The sequence below is a fragment of the Poecilia reticulata genome, linkage group LG21 (genome assembly GCF_000633615.1).
Source record: "Poecilia reticulata strain Guanapo linkage group LG21, Guppy_female_1.0+MT, whole genome shotgun sequence".
NCBI classification, from domain to species: Eukaryota; Metazoa; Chordata; class Actinopteri; order Cyprinodontiformes; family Poeciliidae; genus Poecilia; species Poecilia reticulata.
Window position 1 is genome coordinate 17,179,376 of NC_024351.1, and position 22,327 is coordinate 17,201,702.

The window sequence follows — 22,327 nt, forward strand, 5'->3', positions numbered from 1 at the left end:
GATCAAGTTGTTCTGTGGACGCCTCAGAGATTTGTTAAAAATTAGTGAACAAAGAGCATCAAACCAGAAAACGGCATATAAATACAGTTCTGGAAAGGTTTAAAGCAGAGTTAGATTATAAAATATATCCCACTTTTTTGGACATCTCACAAGTCTCTGGTTAATTCGTCATCGGAAAATGGAAACTGTTTGACACAAGACCTGAGAAAGTATGACTATCCATTCAAAGGCCAAAAGGAGCCAGGAGGTCAACAGTGACTCTGGAGGAGCTCCAAAGATTCACAGCTCAGGAGAGCCTGTTGACAAGAAAACAATTAGCTTTTGCACTGAGCAAAAAAAAAAAATCAGGTCTTTTTAGATTAGTGCCAAAAAGAAAGCCAAAAATGAAGGAAAGTCATAAAAAGTGCCATTTGCTATTTTCCATGAGCCATATATCAGAAAGCTGAACGAGATGTGCTTGTCGGATAAGAGCAAAGTTTATTTTTTTAATCATATATTTTTCTTGTTTAAATCCTTTAATTTTTATTTAAACACTGCATGTCACCATGGAAGCACCTCATCACAGTAAAACATGATGTTGGCAGCAACATAATTTTCTTCAGCAGGAATTAAAGGTGGAAGGGTTTGATAAGGTTGTGAAAATTGCAACATATTGAACAATTCTGGAAGAACAAACCCTGTAAAACACTGGGATGAAGGTTCAGCTTCCATCTGCATAACAACCCCAACCTACAGCTAGTTACAAAGCAATGGTTCCGATCAAAGGATATGCATAGCCTAGTTGGCCCAGTCAAAGTACAGCACTAAATCCCTCTGAAACGGCGTCACGAATTGAAAGTTGACGATTATGTTGCTCTACATCCGATCTGAGTTGGAGCTGCTTTGCAAAAAGAATGAACACTTTCAGTCTTTACATCTGCAAAAAACTAATCTAATACCATGCGCTAATTCCTTTCACTGCACCAAAAGAAGCAACTTTTATTTGGTCTATCATGTAAAATCCCTATGAAACGTGAAACATGAAGTGTGTGGTTGAAATGCATCAACATGGAAAAGTTAAATGGAAACAATAAAGATTTGTAAGGCATTACATGTTGCTTTGAGGATAGTTAGATAATTTATAAGCTCTACCTCTAAAAATCTAAATTTTTTAACACATTTTGCATCATATGAAGGATTGTCAACTTATCATTCACATTTTCACTCGGCCCTCTGTAGGCTCTGGCCCCGCTTTCATTCATGTTTTGTGCCACTCTATCAAACATGTCCTGCTCGCTCCAAGAGTCATCACCTCATTGAACGGAAATGTAAACGCTGAGCCCACTGTGTCGATAGGGAGCAAGATGTGACTTTTTCCCCCCAAAGTGCTGCTTTCAGCGTCGATTTCAAGTGTCAAAGACCTAGCCAGTTTTCAACCAGAACCCACAGATGACTTTTCTAATGGGGAAACAAAGCTGGCTTTTGTGCCTTGGTTCTGGGAGACTGTTCAGTCTTGTCATGTACATGTGAAATTAATTAGGAGGAAATACTAAAACACTTGGGTGGAAATTGCTTTTCACCAGATGTGCTGCATATGAGGATCAATTTAGTGTTCTTAGCATAGCAAAATGACTATATAACTTCTGTGCTCGCCTCTTTGATGAAAGCCAATCTGTCACTCAATGCACATAAAAAGAAGTTAGAGTTGTATGCTACTGTTTGTTCCACTTTATAGAGTCTTAGGTAATGTGATTATTTAACCAGGTTAGAAAAACACAATGTTTCATTCTGGGGCAAAATCTGACATCCTGACAAGAGGCCCAGTGTTCTTCGGTGATCCATGCATAAACCAACGAGTGGCCCTTTCCTTTTCCCTCACCCCAAACATAAAGAGGCCAAATAATCACAGATAAATCATTGTCGGATGTGAGATAGCCATCATGACGGAGGTGTTTATGCAATTCTGCAGCTAACATCTCGTATGTCATGCATATGTTCTATAGCGTGCATTTGGAAAAGAACCAGACTTCACACACTTCTGTGGATGTTGAGGTAAAATATACAGGCCACACTGACTAGAGAAAATTAATTGGGAGATCAGAAGCACAAATGTCTTACACGCTGCTTGTATTGTCACCATTGCTGCACAATGTCAAAATGGGTAAACAAGTTACCGTCAGAGCCTTGCAAAAGAATTTAATTTTGCAATGTCAGAACCAGAAATATCAGTGTATTTTTTGCCATTTTTTGTAACATAACAAGACAAAGGAGTGCATGATACTGAAGTCAAATTATTTTCAAAGTAGCACAAGGTCAGCAGGACTTGATTAAGAATATCTTTGAAAAACCAATTGACCATTCTTAAAATTTCATCTCAACTAGATCAGTGTAACCCTGCCTGTATAATTAGCGTTAACATCTTGGTGAAGCACAAAGTCTCAAGTTGTTTAAATCTTCTAATGGCTTTCTTTCAGGATTACCCTTCCTTTAGGTGCATCCTTTGGTTCGTTTTCATCTTATTCGACTTGGCTCAATTAGCTTTGACTTTGCTCGTCTCTCCTGAGCTCGATTCTAAGGATTTTCCACTATGGTTTTACATGCTCCCTTTTTAGAGCATATTTTGTAGGGATTCCCAGCAGGTAAAGTCAGGCTGAAAATGCTAAAGACTGCCAGCCACTGATTGGCTAGGAGGTTACTAGAATCTGACCCGCCATTTGTAAAAACTTCTCTAGAGTTTGGTTTTAAATGTAGAAATCCGGTCACATCTGAAGGCAACTGGTTGTACTAGGTTTTATTTAAGAGCACCGGAGTGAAGGGGATGAACGTAAAATCTGCACGCCTTTAAAATTTCCGTTAGTGAAAACACTTTTAAATAGTGCTCTTTTTCCTCTGAATTCACAGTGCTATTTTGCATTAGCCTAGCATAAAATCCCAATTAAATTACATTTAAACTTCAATGTATCACAACTTGTGGAAAAAGTTACAATGAGACAAGTAGAGTTATTGCAACTGACAAAACACACACTAATCTCTCCAATTTCCAAACCTTATTAAAATTCTCGTGCCCGTTTCCACGTCTGACTTTATGAGTTTGTGTTACCGATTTGTCAGAAAACATACATGGCAGCTGAAAGGGAGCTGGCCAGAACGTCTGAGGTAGGTGACTTTACTGAAAAATAAAGCAGCTCTACTCGTAGCTTCTGTTGCTCTGTGTGTATTTGAGAGAAACCAAGCCATCTGGAGTCTGTTTATCATATTACAAATGACACATAATGGTAATCTGGCATGTGATGAGAGAATCTGAATTACAGACAGGCAGCATGAAACAGGTATTAACCTTCATTTGATTTTCTTTAAGGAGAGCATTTAATTTAAGGCTAGATTTTGTCTACCTGATTATTCATTACAGTAAGCTTGCCTATAACCGTATGAAACAGGATAAACAGAGGAAACCGCCAATTAAATCACATTCCAGGGAAGATTGGGGGGCTTACTGTATACAGAAGAGTTAGTTTAGAGGCATAAATATTTACACAAACTGCCACGAATTAAGACAAATGTTACCAGGAAATAGTCTACATTGAGAGAGGCCAGAGCAAGGGTTTGTCTAAATTTATTGGTGTGTGTTGAATCCTACATTTTGTAAAACTCCCTCCCCCCCCCCATGCATGACTGGATGAAACAAGACAACTACTGTAAATTATTCCTCTTCTACCAGTTCAACCAACTCTGTTGTGCTTTTCTTTTTCAAATGGCTGAAGCTTAATGCAATTTTAACATTATTTTTCTTCAATATTTACAGCAGCTTCTAACATGCAGAACGTATCACAAGGAGAGAGAGAGAGAGAGAGAGAGAGAGAAAGAGAGAGAGAGAGAGAGAGAGAGAGAGAGAAAATGCGAGACAGAGATGGGCGGAGATATGAATAGTTGCATCAGACTGGCTCTTGAAGAAAAGTTAAAGATATATACTGCATGCCCAGGGAGTGGATGTCAGTTAAATGTTTATACAGCTGCTGGGAAGATTATTATTATCATGAAACCACACAGCTATAATGTCATTCTGTGGATGCCAGAGCACAATCAGGTCCTCCCTATAGCCTACCAGGCTTCTCTCTGCCTCTGTTGGACATGCTGGCCCTCTCTGTTTCCTCAAAACTCAATGACTGGGATCAGACGCAGCACAACACCAGGATAATCAAACGAGACAGTGAAATGGATATGCACTAGAATAAATTCAACTAGCGTTTGAATTGTTTCTATAACTGTATACAGTATTTCTTTTTCCCTAAAAGAGTAAGAGACAAGTCATATGTTACACTTTGACATTTTGCTATACCTTCTTTAACTTTGAATGTTTTGATACAGTGTCTTAAGATTTCGACAGACTCTCAGAAGGATTACGGTCTGTTAGTGATTAGTACCATGAGAGAAAATGATGCCTTCTGCTCACTGAACCAGTGTGAGATGGTTGATCTCAAAGAATCAGTTCGGCTCAAATAACTTGCAGCCAGCTGGAGCACATCACGTCTGTCTATATTATCTTGGTCATATGTCTTGGCTTAGTCGGATCCAGACTCTTTCATTACACAACAGCAATAAAAACATGACTAAATCTTTAAAGATACTCTTTGACAATAGCAGGAGAAAAGGTTGAATATCCCTAGTTGCATATGGTGATGATGGTAATTATTCAAGCATAGACAAGGCTGCAAAGGCAGACAGTAAAATTAAGTGGGGAAATATTGCGTAAGATGATGTGTTGACGAATGCTAGGCTTTATTAGAAATCGTGTAAACATAAGGAATAAACATGGAGCAATGACAAAGAACAACTTATAAACTGTGACTTTTGTGGTGGTAACCTAAACTAGTCCTTACGGCTGTTAGATATCTGATATTGTCTCTATTCAGCATCATAGCTTCTGCAGAGGCTCGGCAATGACCCATTCATTTCATGCAGGTGTTCTGGAGTTGGAGCATATCTATAGCCTTTAGGGACTAGACAAGTGATTTAAACCATGTATACACAAGAAGATAAGGATTCAGATGCTTCAGTCACCTGATTCTGTTTTATGTGGAGGAGCAGCAACTCTACTCATTACTCACCTTACTTAGAAGCAGAGGCTAGACAATCAACATAGGAGCAAAGTTCTCTTATGTCTGAGAGATCATGTTCCCTCAGACATGATTCATAGTTCATAATCAGAGGAGAGTATTGGAACATGGATGGACTACAAAATCCTTCACATTTGCTTATGATTGCTCAACTGTGCACCAAGTTCAATAGCTTAAATATGCCAACTGAACAGATAAATCCCTGGATGATTAAATCCCAGTAAGCTCCATACTGTAGTCCATGTTTGCTGTGTGCTCTGTATAACAAAAAAAAATCCAAATGTTAGATTATTTTGGTATTTAAGGGCATTGTGCCACGCTAGTAAGGCCTGGCATCTGTTTAACTACAATTGATGCTACTAGTAAGTTGACATCAAAACTATTACCATCTCAAAATGTTTCATCAGATGTGGCTTTTCAAGAGCCAACACAAAATAGAAAAGAAGAACAGTTAAGTAGCTTACCACAGTGCTGCTATTTACTTAAAAGTGAGTTAATAGTACATGCATCAAACTCTGTTTGGTCTCTCTGAGCCCATCAATTTATTTTTGACAGCCTCAGAAAATCTGTCATCTTCCTCTTGGAAAATGTTCTTTAAAAATTAATCAGCATGATGATCATCCCAGCTGAGAAGAGAATCCTTTTATAAGAAGAAAACAAATATTTTATCTTTATTATGCTTATTGTTTGTCATTTTTCTAACTCTGTGCTTAAGTTATTCCAGTTATGAATGTTTGGTGTTGATTACAACTACCATATCTTTATTTCACTGCAGGAGCTGGACTGTGACATACTCACATGGTTCAGTATAGATGCATGTACGGATGTAAAAATCTGATAAAAGACTAAGGTTTCCAAACTAGTCGCTTCTCTGTCCACAACTCTTCCCAGAGGTCCTGGGCATGAACAAAGTAAGTCGGCTTTGTGATGAGTCCTACTGGTCCCACCATGAATTGTGCTGGCAGACTCAAAGCTCACTGGAGGAACCATATATCACTAGAACTGCTTTGAGAACTGAGCAGATTTTTATGGAGCCCAGGTGAGAGTCTTTTTCAGTAATAAAATGTGCCACCATGAACCCTCCGCTTGCCAAATCAAACACAGTGTATCATGGTCATTTAAGCAGGTAGTGGTAGTGTGGGCATGTGCCAGATCCTGTTGGAAAATAATAGTAGAACTGCACAGATTTTGGACTTTATAAAACACAGTGGACCACGATCAGCTAGATTACTCCCCAAACCATCAATGACTGTGGAAACATAAAACTGGACCTTCATACAAAAGAGGTTATGTCCTTCTCCACTTTTTATATGCACTCTGGAGCCTTGATTCCCAAATGAAAGGTAAAATCTATGATGACCTGAAGAAAGGACTCTGGATCTGAGCCCAGATCCAGAGTCGATGTGCGTTAAGTAAGGAGCCTCTTCAAGCACCAACTCCAGTGGTTGTCAATGTCTTGTGCATCTAGTCCAAACTCTTGAATGAGCTTTGCTGCACAATGCTCTCAGGGCAGTGTTTATCCACATCCCTATTGCATATTTTCTGTCTGCTTATTTAGCATTTACTTTTCATAGATTACCTTCCGTCTAGAGGGTACCAATGAGTGTCTGCTGGAAAATTGTTAACTAAGCAGTGTACAATATTTTTGTATTAAAAATCATTTTCTGAGAAGCTTAGCTTCACTGGCAGTAACCATAATCAAAGAAAAAAATTTAAAACTCTGCAAGGAATTAATGTGGGTTACAGTTTTTCAACTAAAGTACTGAAATAACAGAAATCACATGAACCAGTATTTTCTGCAATTTAGAAACTACTGAATTAATGATGCTTGCTTATTATACATTTCAGCTGCATCAATAATTGACAGGAAGCAGATTTTGCACATAAGCAAACTTTTATGGAACAAACTGGCAAAAGTGCCAATACAAGCCCTGTTCAAAATATCTGCTTGCATTTGATAAGATGAGAAAGGAATTTGCTCTGATGTGTGAGATCCATGTGAGCAACAATATTGTTTGTTAAAGAAAAGTCGAAAAATGTTATTGTACATACCTTTTTATCCTGACAAATATTGATATATTTTACATGCTACACACATTAGTGATGATGAACCTTATAATATTTAGCTGGTCATTGACCGACCTTGCTTTTTATGATACGAGATGTTTTACTTATCTAACCTTCACCATATCTCACACAGAAGCAATATCCAACGTCATCCCTTATCTCCTATGATGTAGCTAAAATGTTTTTTTTTTTTGTGAAATTGAAGAACAGATGGAGCTACACTGCGTGGTATTACTTACCCCAGATGAAGTATGTGAAGACTACTGCTCTTTCATCTTGGAAGATATGTGATTAAAAATGGGGAAGGACACGAGGCTTCAATCATAAAGTTTCTATGCGTCATTTTGGCTTCCTAAACATTTATAGGGCATCAAATTGCAAATGAGTCACTTTTATTTTAAGCCACAGTTTAACAAAAATCCAATCCCATATGAACATGTTTAAAACCAACAAGCACCAGCGCTGGGAGTTTAAAAAGCAATCTATGTCTCCAACCAAGTGTTGCATTAGAGCGGCATAAACAACTATTAACTGAAAACATCTTCGTTGGCCATGTTAGGCCTTGGTCCTGTCAGGCCTTGGTCCTGTCTCATGTATGGATACTTCCGCAGTGCTTTCCCTCCTTCCTTAGCCTGTAAACAGCTGCTTGTGCTTAAGTGGTAAAATGTAAATCTTGACGTTGGTTGTTTACATAGTACAAGCTTCTAATCATGCAGAGGTATAATTGAGTGACACGTGGTGTCTTTATGAGTCGAGCTGCATTCAAACGAACATGTCCCTTTATTTAACAGTTTGTTTTGTTTCTTCTTTAAAATGTATGTGACTGCTTCTCATCCAAATTAACCTGCTAACTGGAAACATATAAATGATTCAGATAAACTGTATTGCCTACATTTTACAGTCAGAGAAGAAGGCATTTATATGGGCAAAGGACACCATAGTAGCATCTGATTTTATGAAATGCAACATGAAAGGGAAAAAAAAACATCACACAATAATGATGATTACCATTATACTAGTTACACTGATAATTACAAATGTAAGTTCTGGATAAAGGAGGTACATGGGCTGTCTGATCAAAGCTATATTGTCCCTTATTTACACCGAAAATTGGAAGACAAACAAATAAACACTGAGCCAATTTGCTAAATTATTCACAGCTTCTCGTCAGCGACCAACCTCAGTGCAGCTCTCAGCCATGCGAGCAAGGTTTAGACCCTCGCTTGTGATCTCTGAGGGCCCATATAATCTGGAGGTGGACTTGTTGCTCAAATTAGTGGGTAGAGAAGTGTGCCACATGTTCGGTATCCATAAATATTGACTCTGGCTTTCTTGTTGCCCATCTTTGACCTTGGTGGGTTTCCATTTTGGGACAAACCTATAAGAAATGTGTCCCGTTTGGCCACAATCTCTTTCATGCACCATGTGCGCACGTGCTCGCCGTAGTCCAGCAGTCGTGCTTCTGCTGTCAAACACATGTGGATTGATGAAGATTTTATTGGTTCCTAAATTAAAAAGGCAAGTTTGCTCAGTGGCTGAATTAGAAGTGAGCCGATACGCCAAAGTGTTTCCTGCTTTCAAGCAATATTTCTGAAGATCGTCTTTCTGACTGCATGTTACTAAGTATTAAGACTACATTTAGGTCGTGGTAGAGGAATGCAGGCTCTATGTCTGGCCAAGCAACTGTTAACAGCAGGTGAAAGGCTAATGGTTGGATCTGCAGTGTCATCTCAGGGCTTTGTCTGGCCACTGACTCAGGGAATGTATGTGATGACAAGAGGGGTCTTCACTCTCCACATCGAACTCAACATGAACACATTTACAAAGCACATACAGTGGCATACAAAGAAATGGGCTTGTGCAGGGCACTGCTGAGGGCAACGAGCTGTTTTTCACCAGAATCTACAATACTACACAATACATTTGAAACGTTGAGTGGTCTTAGGACCTGATCTTTGAAAGGTTTGAGCGTACAAAAGCAGGTTCAAACTTGATAGCAGGTGCAAAGTTGATAGTATGTCAGCTTTGCATGTGGAAACAACATGCAAACAGGATTGTGTCAGCAAAATGAGGATGACGGCAGGCGCAGTCCATTTAGGATATCTGCCTTCATGAATATGCTAAACAAATGCCGATCATCAGAGAGCAAAAAAACACTGGGAAGAGGATATGCAAATGTCTTGAGTTACCATCCATTATGCGGCTTATTAAACAAGAATGAGGCACAGATACATTGACAGGAGATATTGCTCGTCAAATATTTGGGAAATTTAAAGAATATAAAATTAAATTAAATTAATAGAAAAAATGTGGAACTTTCATTTGATTAATTGTATTTAAAACTCTTTACTGTTGTGTTGTACCACTTTCACATACTTAAATAAACAAAGTATATTATTGTTAATATTATTATTGTTATTACACCTCCAGCATACTGACTTTGCACTTAATTTTTTTTTATGGCCACTCAGCTCTGTGGCACTTCTCGACAATGACAGCCAGTAGCACACGCAAAAATATTTATGTGCTACTGGCTCACTAGAAAACATGCCACACTTTTAAGATTTGATTTGTGAAACCTCTGAAAACTAATGTTTTCAGAGTTTCCATCCTAGCACATGGAAGTTCAGTAACTTCCATGTGCTAGGATGATACATCAACGTTTGTAGATGTATCATGACAAAATATGAACAAGTTCAAGGGGTGTGAATACTTCTAGAAGCCACTAGATGTGTTAAATCAACAACATGTCTTCTTCTCTTATAATCTGCCTGGACCTCAAGTATTTGCTCTTCAATGGATTCTTTATACTTTTGTCAGAAATTTATGTGTTACACATTGTTCTCCAGCGAGGGGGTTTCCATACAAAAAAAGGAGATTCATGCATTAGATGAAGCATTCGTACATGACGGTGACTTGACTGTATATTATTCTTTTGGTTTAGTGCAGAGGATTTCCTAAGGTGAAGGCTGTTTGGAACACACTGTGCAAGGGAAAAAGGTTGATTCATATTTCAATTAAAAATGTGTGATCGACACAAAGGATCCTATGTGCTTCATCATGTAAGGCCTAGAGTGGTGCAGGTCCTCGCTACGCCACTGACCTCGGTTTTGCTTATTATTCTTTTCAAGTTGTCAACGAAAGTGTCAAAGTATAATGACAAATGTCAGAACATCACATTTAGGAACACAGGTACTAAATACAAAAATTAGAACAGAAAGCCCCCCACCATGTACAATCAGAATGTTTTTGGTTTAGCGAATGTCAGTTTTGTCATTTCTCAATGTGGATTGTCTATAGATTGTACCTTAGAAATTGACTTCATGGCCCTTATTGTTAACAGCAGTAGTTTATCTGATAACTATAGAGCTAGGTAAATGATTGTTATGAGAAGGTCCAGTCGCTCCACAGCACCTGTGGGTCCAGAAACGAAGAAAATAAATAAAAAAAAATGTTCTCCTGGTTAAATCTGGAAGCTAAATTATAACAAAATATAACAAAAATATAAAAAGTGTTATTTACTCAAAGCATTATCCTTCTCAAGCTGATGTACTGACGTTGTCTAAATTCTAAGGCTGTATATATTTGTCAAGACTAAATTAGACTATGTGTGCAATAAGGGGATGTCTGTTTGGAGATGGATGCACCGGAATTTATTTTGGCATATCAGAATATAGGGGACTGAATACAAACACAAACCGAATCTGAAATGGTTCTGTGGGACACACATACTTTTTAAAGCAACTACAATTGATCTCACATCTTACACTTTCAATTATGTTTTTCAGTTAAAGTAATGTCTCTACTCATATCAGTACTGAACCAGTTTCTGGAAATATTGCTAAAAATGGTTGTAAACAATTGCACAATTGACCAGGTATGTCCCACAGACATGTCTGTTCCGGTGTCTGGTTTCCTGCCATGGCTCTTAAAGGCTGTTTACAAATATCACTAACAACACATACTTCTTCTGTTTGTGGTGAGCTAATACTGTCTGGTTGAGTCATAATCTATCCCCGTAGAAATCCCCACATCCCCCCGAACAAGTCACTCATTTATGCCTCTGACAGCGTATCTCTACCTACCCTCTCTGGCCACAAGGGTTTCACTCTGCCATGTTGTCTTTTCAATCAGCATGTAATTGGATCAGCAGCAGGGAAGTGATAAGTGTGATGTATCGGACTGAAAACAATGATTTATTTCAGTATCAGGACCGCATGATCTGATCAAATCCTTCAAAACATTCCTCAGTGCCAGCTTGACACAAACTGTGCCAAATAAAGCACACACACACACAAATATTACAGAGATGTCTGTGCTCTCTGAACCCTCTCATGTTCACATGGTCATTCATTAAAACCACACACACACACACACACACACGCACACACACACACGCACACATGCGCACGCACACGCACACACACACACACACACACACACACACACACACACACACACCACACACACACACACACACACACACACACACACACGAACAAACAGAGAAAAAATGGGAGAGAGCATCAGACAAATCCCTCTCTTTCTAATCCTCTCACTTCTGTAATTAAAGATGCTCACAGCTTGCTGTGTGAGGGCTTATCCTCACACAGCAATCTAAAGTATCTAAATGCCGTGCAGCTTTTACCTGGGCTTGGGTTTAGAGCACTAGGTTCACCGAGTGGTGTTTTGGCAACAGCGCAAACCCAGCTATCACTGCCAACAGATTAACAAGACAATGAGGTAGATCTTTATGAATGAATTAGCCGTCGTCAAATTAAGTTGAATGGAAAAGATAGAGCAGGTTATTTTTAACTGTGATAAAAAGAAAACATACTAGAAACAGAGAAACATGTTGAATTATTCTATAATAGTACTGAAAATAAAAGCACAATGAACACTGTGATGCTTGTAATGGCACGCACCCAAGAACCTCTCTGTATTTTAATTGCCAAGGGGATGATCTGGGATTATCCCTCATATAATTATATTGTACTGACACAAGACAATGATATCTTGTGATTTATGTGGGATTAAATTTGTGGCTATCTTGAAGAAAACATACCGCCTGCCCCACCATCATCACCTAATGGATGCCACAAAAGGAAATCAATGAAGCCTTTTCTTATGGAGATAACAAACAGGAATGCTGCTTACTTTAAATAATGAGGTCTTTAATAGTATGTACTGCGAAACCTACTGTTTCATTTTGACCAGAATCACCATAAGCAGTAAATATTGTGTATTCCAAGGCCTTGTGCTTAAAATATTTGACAAAAATATTTCCTATTATTCTTGAGGCTTTCTCGCTTATAGCTTTTTAAGTTTCATAGTTATGAAACAACCATTAATACAGCAAAAAAATCTGCTGATTTATCTTTAGGAAATGTAAATACTAATTTTTTTATACTTTCTCAATAAATTTAAAATCAATTGTGCAAACAATAGGATGTGAAATAAAGCAGCTATGCTTCAAAAACAGCATGAAGATGTGATTCTCTCTGAAACACAAAAAATCTACATATATGGGAAAATGATAATGGAAGAAACGTATCTAAAAAAAGAACATTCACAGTTCAATGACCTACTTAAAGGACTGATAGTAACTCAATTCTAACCTCTCTTGTCTACCATGTCACAAGATAGAGATATTATACAAGATCTATTCAAAATAAATATCAGCGGTGTCTACTTTGATTTTTTAGGGGAAAAAAACATTGTAATTTACTGTTGTGGTAACACTGTTAAAACATTGGTTCAGTCATTGTAACTGTAAATGAGATTTCAGCAGCCACTCAATCATGAATAACAGTTAAATACTACCAATACTATCACACTTTGTGTGGGAGAGAGAACAATCAGTGAAACACGGCTGAGCAATTAAACATAATTGAATAAATATTCAAAAACAAAATAGATTTAATGTGCTGGGCTATCTTTTGCAACGTTTGTTTACATTTAAGCATGTATTTTTCTGTTGTTTTTTTTTGCAATTAGCCTAATTATCATTAGTAATCAGACAGGTCAAGTGTAAATAAGAGTGATTCAAGTCTTTTCTGTGCATCTCTAATGAATATTAATTGATTACAGTTGACACACTTTCCTTAGTGCGTTTCATTGGCTTTTAGAGCTATAACGATTATTCATATGAGTAGCACAATTAGGGTAATTTGCTTTATTACCCTTTCGACCTGGGTAAGTTAGGTGTAAAATTGGGAATGTAGTCAAGAGAAAGGGATGTTACCTCCTGTATCTAAAATCACACATACTACTGGCATTGATGAACATGTTAATTTAAAAGAGCAAAAGAAAAGGTTTGATGAGTGCATTCATTATGTTGATATGATCTAATTTTTCATGTAAAATTCCCATATTTTGAAAGCTTTTCCTTCACTCCTGACTCTGCCTTGAAATAATAAACATATTTGGGTAAGAAATGAGTGAAAGTGAAAGAGTATTTTAAAATCATGACTACTCTTTGTGGAGGCAGAAAAGATGGTAACATGTCAAAAGTTTTGATTTTTGGTATGCTGGTGCCAGACATAAACTCACACAATATTGTTGATTATTAGGTTATTAAAAAAAAAATAAAATAAAATCCTAAAGTAGATTGAGGTTGTTTTTTTTTCTTTTTTTTTTTTTTTTTGGCACAGTTTTGAATTTTGGCGTAACAACATAGTTCAATGTTATGCTGTTATGGCTTTTTGTTTTTGCTGTGCCACCTCAAGGTTATTAGTGGCCCCAATTTGGCCAAGATTTATGGAAATCTTTGGAGATACCCCTGGCAACTCCTCATTCTGCTTTTATCAGTTTACCAAAGTCCTACAAATACAGAAAATTACTTTCGGACAATTTATTTTATTTGTAAGTGATTAAATATACATAGTTTTCTAGTTTAAGATCATGTTGCTGATGGCTTTTAAGGAGGGAAAAAGTTATTGATGTTAGAGGGTAAAACTGAATATTTCACATTTAAAGGGCAATTATTACTTTCATTAACAGTTCTCTGCGGAGTTATTGTTTTTCTTTTTTCCAACAATGATGTTTCAGTCATGAAAATTACTATAACACTGATGCTCAGTGGGGGTCTCAAAAACGTAGGTGGGTGGGTGCTTGATGTGTGACATCATTATAGGACAAAAAGAGTCGCTGGAGGAAGAGAAGGCACCAATCAATAGAAGCACTGCGGTGCGGCGCTCTCCCACTCGCAGCAACAACTTCTAGAGGGCTGACACTTCAGTGCGCTTCTCTCTCTAACTTTCAGCTCCGCTTCACTTTGACTCCAGCGAGCTCTTCGTCTCTCTAAGATGTGCAGACAAGATTCCTTAGACTTTCATCGATTATGCCAACGAGTTTCCACATAGACTTAACATAGACTGTTTCCACCCCCCCTCTACGTATATAACTGAACAAGACCTAACTCAACTCACAGCTGGTGAGAATATGTGGCAATCGGTGAACGGCATGGGCTGTCTTTGGTCCCCCAAGGATAAACAGCGTGGATTAAACACGAATTAATGTGGAATTTATCGGAGCTCAAAGGTGGAACGACGACCGGACACAGCGCTTTCTCGTCAGGTAAGGAGGAACCGGTGAATTCGTCAAACTACTAAAATAACAGTTTTGAGAAGTTTTTAAATAATTCCATGAAGAAAATTTCTCTTTACAATTTGTACTTTGCTCCCTTTTTCCTAGAAAAGTTACAGGGCGTTTTTATTGAACAATAAACAGTAAAGGGACAGATGACAAAAACATGTTAATGTAAAAATTGTGCCGCTCGGATAGTATTCAGTTTTAGAAGTTTTTCACGAGCTTTACCAGGATACATCTGGCTTTGGTACGCACGTCAGATCTAACACCTGCAAGCCTCTTGAAGTAACTCTATCCATTATGATTACATGACCGTCAAAGCCTCTGCAAACAATGCCGTCTGACTGTAATGCTGCTGTTGCTGTGGATATTGTAATCTCTTGTCCCTAATACTCCTTGTGATCTTTCGCTCTGCACGTTTTTCCTTTTCTATTCAAATCACATCATCGAACATGGTTTCTTATCTCTCCTATCTGGAGACCGTATGTCTGCAGCCTCCCCCATCTAAAGAGCTTTGAATTTGGTTTGTCCACGCCTGTCATTAATTTTTCGCCTTGATATTTTTATGAATGAGTTCGTGTTAAGCCCAAACTCCCGCGGCGCAGTGCAGCCGGTGGGGCTTGTCTCTGTTCTACATCAAAGTGGGAAAAGGTGTCTCCTATTCAAACTGTATGGAGATCACAAAGTGTTTGGGAAGCCCCAGCATGTCAATACTTCCGTGCCAGTGTGCTGACAGAAACCAACTCTTTCCACAGGGACTGACTGATCATGGTCGCCGTGGTCCGCTCTCTCATGGTACTGCTGCTCGCTCAGGTGTTGCTGGAAGGTGCTGCGGGACTCATCCCCGAGGTCGGCCGGAGGAAGTACAACGAATCTGGGAAGCAGAGCCCGGAGCGGTCGGAGAGCTTCCTCAACGAGTTCGAGCTTCGGCTTCTCAACATGTTCGGGTTGGGGCGCAGACCCACCCCCAGCAAGCACGCCGTGGTGCCACAATACATGGTGGACCTTTACCACATGCACTCTGCGAACGGAGACCACAGCACTAAACGACCCAAGAGCATGGGGAAGCACGCAGAGAGGGCCGCCAGCAAGGCCAACACGATTAGAAGCTTTCACCATGAAGGTACGTATTACTGACATACCTTCACCTGTCAGACAGCCCAAACCCATATTTAAACATGACTCAGTGCGTCAAGCTGAGCTTCAGAGTCTTCGCTGTTTTATGAAGGTTTAGTCATTTACGCACGACATGCATTCAAGTTATTTGTAATTCTTAAGAAGAAGAAAAAAAACTGTTAAAGTGACTCGATTTATAAACAAGCACCTCACGCACAATTTAACCAGCTCTCTTACATGCAGTGATGCAACGGCAAAGCAAACACGCCTTTAGCAGCTGTCACAGGCTTCACAAACATCAAGGGGCAGCGGTATCCCTGGGGTAATTTGTTTCTTAATAATTGATGGTGTTTGCGTGGGCTGTGAAAACAGTTTTTCCAGACACGCACCACAGGAACGGGATAAAGGGCGGTGTACTTTTTGCGCAGGTGATAGACATCACCCTGTAACTTCAAAAACAACCCGCATTAAAGCAGCACGAACCGGGACAAAGTCATCGTGTCAGACTGAGTCATTTTTAACAAGACTGAAATTATTTGTTTGTAACGGTGGAAAGGAGGGGGGTTGCCTCCTTTTTCCTTCCAAATCGGCTCTCTCCGTCTCCCTCTCTCTCTCTCCGTGATGTGCGCAATTACGCACCTTCCTGTATCACCATAACTGCTCTCTCAGTCTAAGGGACACGTGGTGATTTCTGGAGTGAATTTTTCAGTTTAACTCCATAATAAAAGGGCTGCTAAGATAAAAAAAAAAAAAAGGAATAAAGCAATAATTTTGTTACATTCTTAAAACACTCTTAAAGTTGTTTTTATTTAACCATCTCTTGATGAAATTTTAACAAAAATATGTTTTTGATATTACATAGTTTTGTGTACGTCAACTAAAGCCTGGAGTAGCTTTGTAGGACTATTCCACTTCCTATGATCCAAGTAGTTCTTTGTGCAGCATACACGTTACTAAGTCCATTGGGGCCCTACACAGAGTCCTCATACAGAGTCCTGTGTTTGACTGCAGAAGTTTCCATCAGGGGTGAGTCAGAGGGGTGGTTGAGTGGTTGCTTGGGTGCTCTCCAAAGCCCTAGTGCAATGACACCAAGTGGCTAAACTGACACACTACAAACAATCCTGGCCTGAGTGACTGCTCCCAGCCGACTTCTGGAAACATCTGCTCTCAGCCAACACACCTTGACACCACTGGCCATTACAAATGCGTTTAGACTGTTTTTACACATGCAGCCCCTAGATTTTTTTTTTTTTTTTGCCTTAACTTTCAGGGTGACATGGTTCCTACTCTCCTCGTGTCATGTCAGTGACACTGTCGTGTTTGTTGTGCCATATAATAAGCATGCATGTACAAATGTTAATGCAACGCATCAAAGCAAACAACATGAGCCGATCATCGCATTCACCATTCGATATCCATTTCTCTTGGATAATGAGACTTGCTGCAATCGGTTTTCAAAATTTTACCGATTTCCATGCCAAACAACATTTTCACGATTACAAGAGAAACGATTGCCAGCAACAGATCTTAAATGAATGACCTGACGTTAGCTTTTATCTCGTATTTTGGCACACAGCACAAAAAGAAATTAGGAATGCCGATGCACTCATATCTGTGGTTCACACGCTTTTGACAAGTCTAAGCATGTTCACAAAGCAGTCTCAGAGAGACTGAAAATATTGTAGCAGAACCAGAGAACACAGTGACAAAGGAATAGACGGCAAGAAAAGAGGATTTGGGGGCTAAGAGAACAGAGGGAAAATGGGATTTGGGTGCTGATGAAGGAAAGGAAGAGCCGGATCGAAAACCCGAAGAGAGGGAACGAGACACAGGGGGTTTTCCCACATCAAATGAGAAGTGATGAGCCTAATTGAGCTCTTTGTGCCTTTGGAGGGAGGTTTAGGATGAGATGGTGGAATTTCCTAAATGCCTCCTTTGAAAAGCTAATAGTTTTAAGGTTTGTGTTTACTTTGCCACACCAAACAGATTAAAATGATGGGCTATACATTTTCTATGATCTTTATAAAGTAAGAGTTCAAAGCAGGGCTGCCTGAAAGAAAATTGCAGCTTTTACTAACACTTCTGTCATTTACCGTATCCCATTGAGGGGAATGCCGGTTAACTTAAGTATAAGTGTTACTTTCATTTGCCTCAGGACTGTTAAGAGCAGATATATAAACGATAGAACAAAGAATTTGCACGTTTATGGACAATTTGTTTGTAAATTCCTCCCCAGAGCAACAATCACATAAAAAGGTCATAAGGATACTGGCAGCTTCAGCTTCTTTTGCATTTTTGAGACTCATTTTTACATAGACTAATTCTTGACCGTCAGTAATCATCTTTGATCGTAACTCATTGCGTACGCAGGAGGAAGTTTTCTACAGTGACCAATTGTCTATGCAAATGAGCCATATGACGGCTGGCAAACTGTTCTTTCTGATCTTATCAGAAAATGTTAGCACACTGCTTTCATCCTTTGACATTTAGCTTGACGATCTCAAAAGCTTGACTTTAATGATTGTTTTACATAATTGTCATTTGCCTGAGTCATACCTGATAGACTGATTCTAATTGCTTAACAGTGGCCCACGTCCACACCGTTTAATTGCTTGGCGTAGCTTGAATCTACTGATCTAACAGTGAGATCTTCATCAGTGTATATCTAGAATGTGAGGAAAATAATTATTTTCATGCCAATTTACTTGTTAATTTAACTTTTGCTTGCATAATCTTACACTATGGTTTTCTATGTTGTTTCCCATAGAATCTTTGGAGGCACTGGCCAGCCTGAAAAGCAAAACAACCCAGCAATTCTACTTCAACCTCACGTCTATCCCTAAAGAGGAGCTCATAACCTCCGCAGAGCTCCGCATTTACAGGGATCAGGTCATTGGAGCTGCACCTCCTAAGAACAGCAGCTCTACTAGTGGTGCTCTTGCTGGAGGCCTCCATCGTATCAACATCTACGAGATCTTCGGAGTTCCAATAGGCTCCAACAGCACAGAACCTCTGGTCCGTCTGCTAGACACCAGGCTGGTTCAGGACTCTTTGAGCCGCTGGGAGAGTTTTGATGTGAGTCCTGCTGTATCTGAATGGACTTCAGGGAATGGCCGGAATCATGGCTTCATGGTGGAGGTGCTTCATCCAGAGCCGACGCAGAAGGATGCAGAGCATACCCGGAGAAGAAACGGGCACGTCAGGGTGAGCCGGTCCCTGCACCAGGACCAGGACTCATGGCCTCAGGCTCGGCCCCTGCTGGTAACATATGGTCACGACGGCCGTGGGGACTCGGTACTCCATACACGGGAGAAAAGGCAGGCAGCAGTCCGGAAACAACGTAGGAAGCATCAGCCAAAGGCAAGCTGCAAAAGGCATACCTTGTACGTAGACTTCAGCGACGTGCAATGGAACGAGTGGATAGTGGCACCCCCAGGCTACCATGCCTACTACTGCCACGGGGAATGCCCCTTTCCATTACCAGACCACCTTAATGCAACTAATCATGCCATTGTGCAGACACTTGTCAACTCAGTAAACTCAAACATCCCCAGAGCCTGTTGTGTGCCCACCGAACTCAGCCCCATTTCGTTGCTTTACTTGGACGAATACGAGAAGGTGATTCTGAAAAACTACCAGGATATGGTGGTGGAGGGCTGTGGTTGTAGATGAGAAACAGGTTGTGTGGACACAAAGCGTGAGTGAGCAAGAGAGAGAGAGACACTAAGTGTTTAAGCTCTACTATGGACACCCAGTTTCCCAATGAAGACATTTATTTATATGAAAGAAACAAAGTAATAGAGATATTGAGGAAGAAGTGAAAGTATATATGAATATATTTATGTCTACATAAAGTTGGGAAAAATAAATGTTTTAATCAAAGGAATATTCCTTTACTGGTTCTGAAAAAGCATTTCTGTTGTACATTTTGAAATGGGTGCAATACCACATGAAGTATAATGCTCAGATGTTTATTTTGTATTTATTTCTATTATAACCACTTTATTTGTAAATAAATAATGTGTATTTATCATAAAAAACATGCAATTAGTCCAGTTTTGTAAGATCAGTAGCAGCTGTGTACGAGCAAGGGACCGTAAGGCAAAGACGAAAAGATGGATTTTAAATCCTAACACTACACTAACACTAACACTACGAAAGCAATGACATATTTAGTTAAATGTAATTAGAAACTAAAAGCAAGGATCACTAGCATAACCCGCTGCAGTATAGTGCAGAATCACACGACAATTTACATGCCCACAAATGTAATAGACTCCCATGGGAGGATTATGAAAACAGCCAAGCATGTTTTTATACATTACATGTCACTTCAAAGATTCCTGGGAACAATCTTCCGAGAGCTAGCTCTAGTGTTTATTCTTCTCCAAACCAATATTATCAGAGGAAAAAAGTGTAACTGCAGTGCTTCTGTGGAAGCTCTGACAGGATTTATTTACAGTACAATTTGACATTGAAAGACTGCACACTTTGTTGAGACAGGGACAGCAACAAGAACAAATTTTACCAGCATTTTAATTGATTTGGATAAACATACACCTGCACCTGTCTATATGCGGCACATGCTCAGACAAATTGCCACCACGATGTCTGTCTCTCTTTCCTTTGACATGTTTAAATCATGAGGTTTTTATTAGTTTAAGCTTTCAAGAAAATCTATTGCTTCCACAACAACACAACTGAAGCACATAAGGCACAGTAACAGCAACAGACTCGTGTTTTATATGAAGTATCTGAAAACTTATAATGGGCATTTGAGCTACATGAAAGAACAAATATACAATCTGAATGAAAGAGAACGGTTCAGAACTGCTCCAAATGACACAGAGGAGATATCTTGTGCTGCCATAACATCACATCAGATAATAAGAGACAAAAGAGAAACCCAAAAGAGTTTTGCGGAGTAAGAATGAGTGCGCTGGCTGCTGTGTTTGCATTAGAAAGGGTTTTGAGGGATCACAGTGCAGCTCAAAATACTTTAAATAGAATGTTTTAATGTGAGTGCACGTTGGGACCATGGAATGTTGGTTTTCAATCTCAGACACATGCATATGCTTGCATGGAAAACCAACGTGGTTGTTTTTTCAATCATCTATTCAAGGATTTCCTGGTGGGCTTTTTCTCTTCAAAAACAAATGTGCATTAAACAAAGATATGCTTGTTACTTATGTTGGGAACATACATGAAAACATTAAGAAGCCCTGGTGCTTTATATAAAAGATGCAGAAACTCAAAGAAGCAAAAAAAAAGTTGCAGTCTACATGAGTTCACGATTCCTCCGAGTAATCATGCCGACTGAACTACTCCACATTCTGTCACTTAAAAAAATCATACGCCTTAATGTAATTTATTTGATGTGACAGACAAAGTAGTGCATTACTGTGAAGTAGAAGGAAAATGATAGATGGCTTTCTAATGTTTTACAAATAAAGATCTGAAAAGTGTGCTGTGTGTTTATATTTAGAAACTTTGAGCCATTACTTTGTAGAACCACAGTTGCGGCAATTAAAGCCGCAAACCTTTGGGGGTATGCCCCAATGAATATTAAATATGTATAGCCTGTAGTATTTACCCAAACTTCACTACTAAATATCTCAAGTTCAGTCAGATTGGATGGAGCAAGCCTGTTAACATACACTCTCACCTGGATTTAGATCTGAACTTTGATTGGACCATTTTAACACATGAATGTGCTCTCGTCAAAACATCTCCACTGTATCTGACTGAATGTTTAGGGTCATTAGAAGACGGAGAGACGGTCACCCATCAGTTGTAAGCAGTTTCCCTGTCCCTGCTAAAGAAAAGCATGCTAATAGCAGGACACTACCATTATGTTTTACTGTGGGGATTTTGTGTTCAGGGTTATGCACAGTTTTCTGCTGCAAAAAGTAACATTTTAATCTAAAGCAGTTTCTTAAGTATATATGTTGTATCGCTTACATTTGGTGCAGCATCTACATACGTATTTCTTCTTGGCATACTTCTGTTATCACCCATTAACTATTAGGGCAAACATTAGTTAATCAGCAGATTATTCCCAGGCTGTGGATCTCAGTAGCTCATCCACAGTTAACATGGGCATATAGACTGCTTCTCTGATTAATCCTCTCCTTGCACAGCTCGTCATTTTAGGTAAATAGCCAAGTGTTGTTAGGTTTGTTGATGTACAATTCTCTACGTTTTTTGGATGATGCTCTGAACATTGCTCCCAGATATGTTTAAAGCTTTAGAATATTGTTTGACAACCCAACCCTCCTCTAAACGCGACGCCTTCGTGAGCTTTATGATACCGACTTCACTAATGTTCCTTAATTAACTTCAGTGACGATCACAGAGCAGCTGTATTTGTACAAACATCAAATTACGCACAAATGGAATGGATTAAATAATCAGGTGATTTTTGGAAGAAGTTGGCTGCACTGGTTTTTAGGAGTATCTGA

The 22,327-nt window shown here is 39.2% G+C and overlaps 1 protein-coding gene across 1 annotated transcript; it reads left to right on the forward strand.

The window, feature by feature from the left end:
- Positions 1–14,343: 14,343 nt before the first annotated feature.
- Positions 14,344–21,258, forward strand: bmp2b (bone morphogenetic protein 2b). Its single transcript, XM_008398320.2, has 3 exons — positions 14,344–14,738; positions 15,506–15,873; positions 18,634–21,258. Exons 2-3 carry the CDS (start codon positions 15,519–15,521, stop codon positions 19,536–19,538), a joined length of 1,260 nt encoding a protein of 419 aa, XP_008396542.1. The 5' UTR covers positions 14,344–14,738; positions 15,506–15,518; the 3' UTR covers positions 19,539–21,258.
- The last annotated feature ends 1,069 nt before the right edge of the window (positions 21,259–22,327 follow it).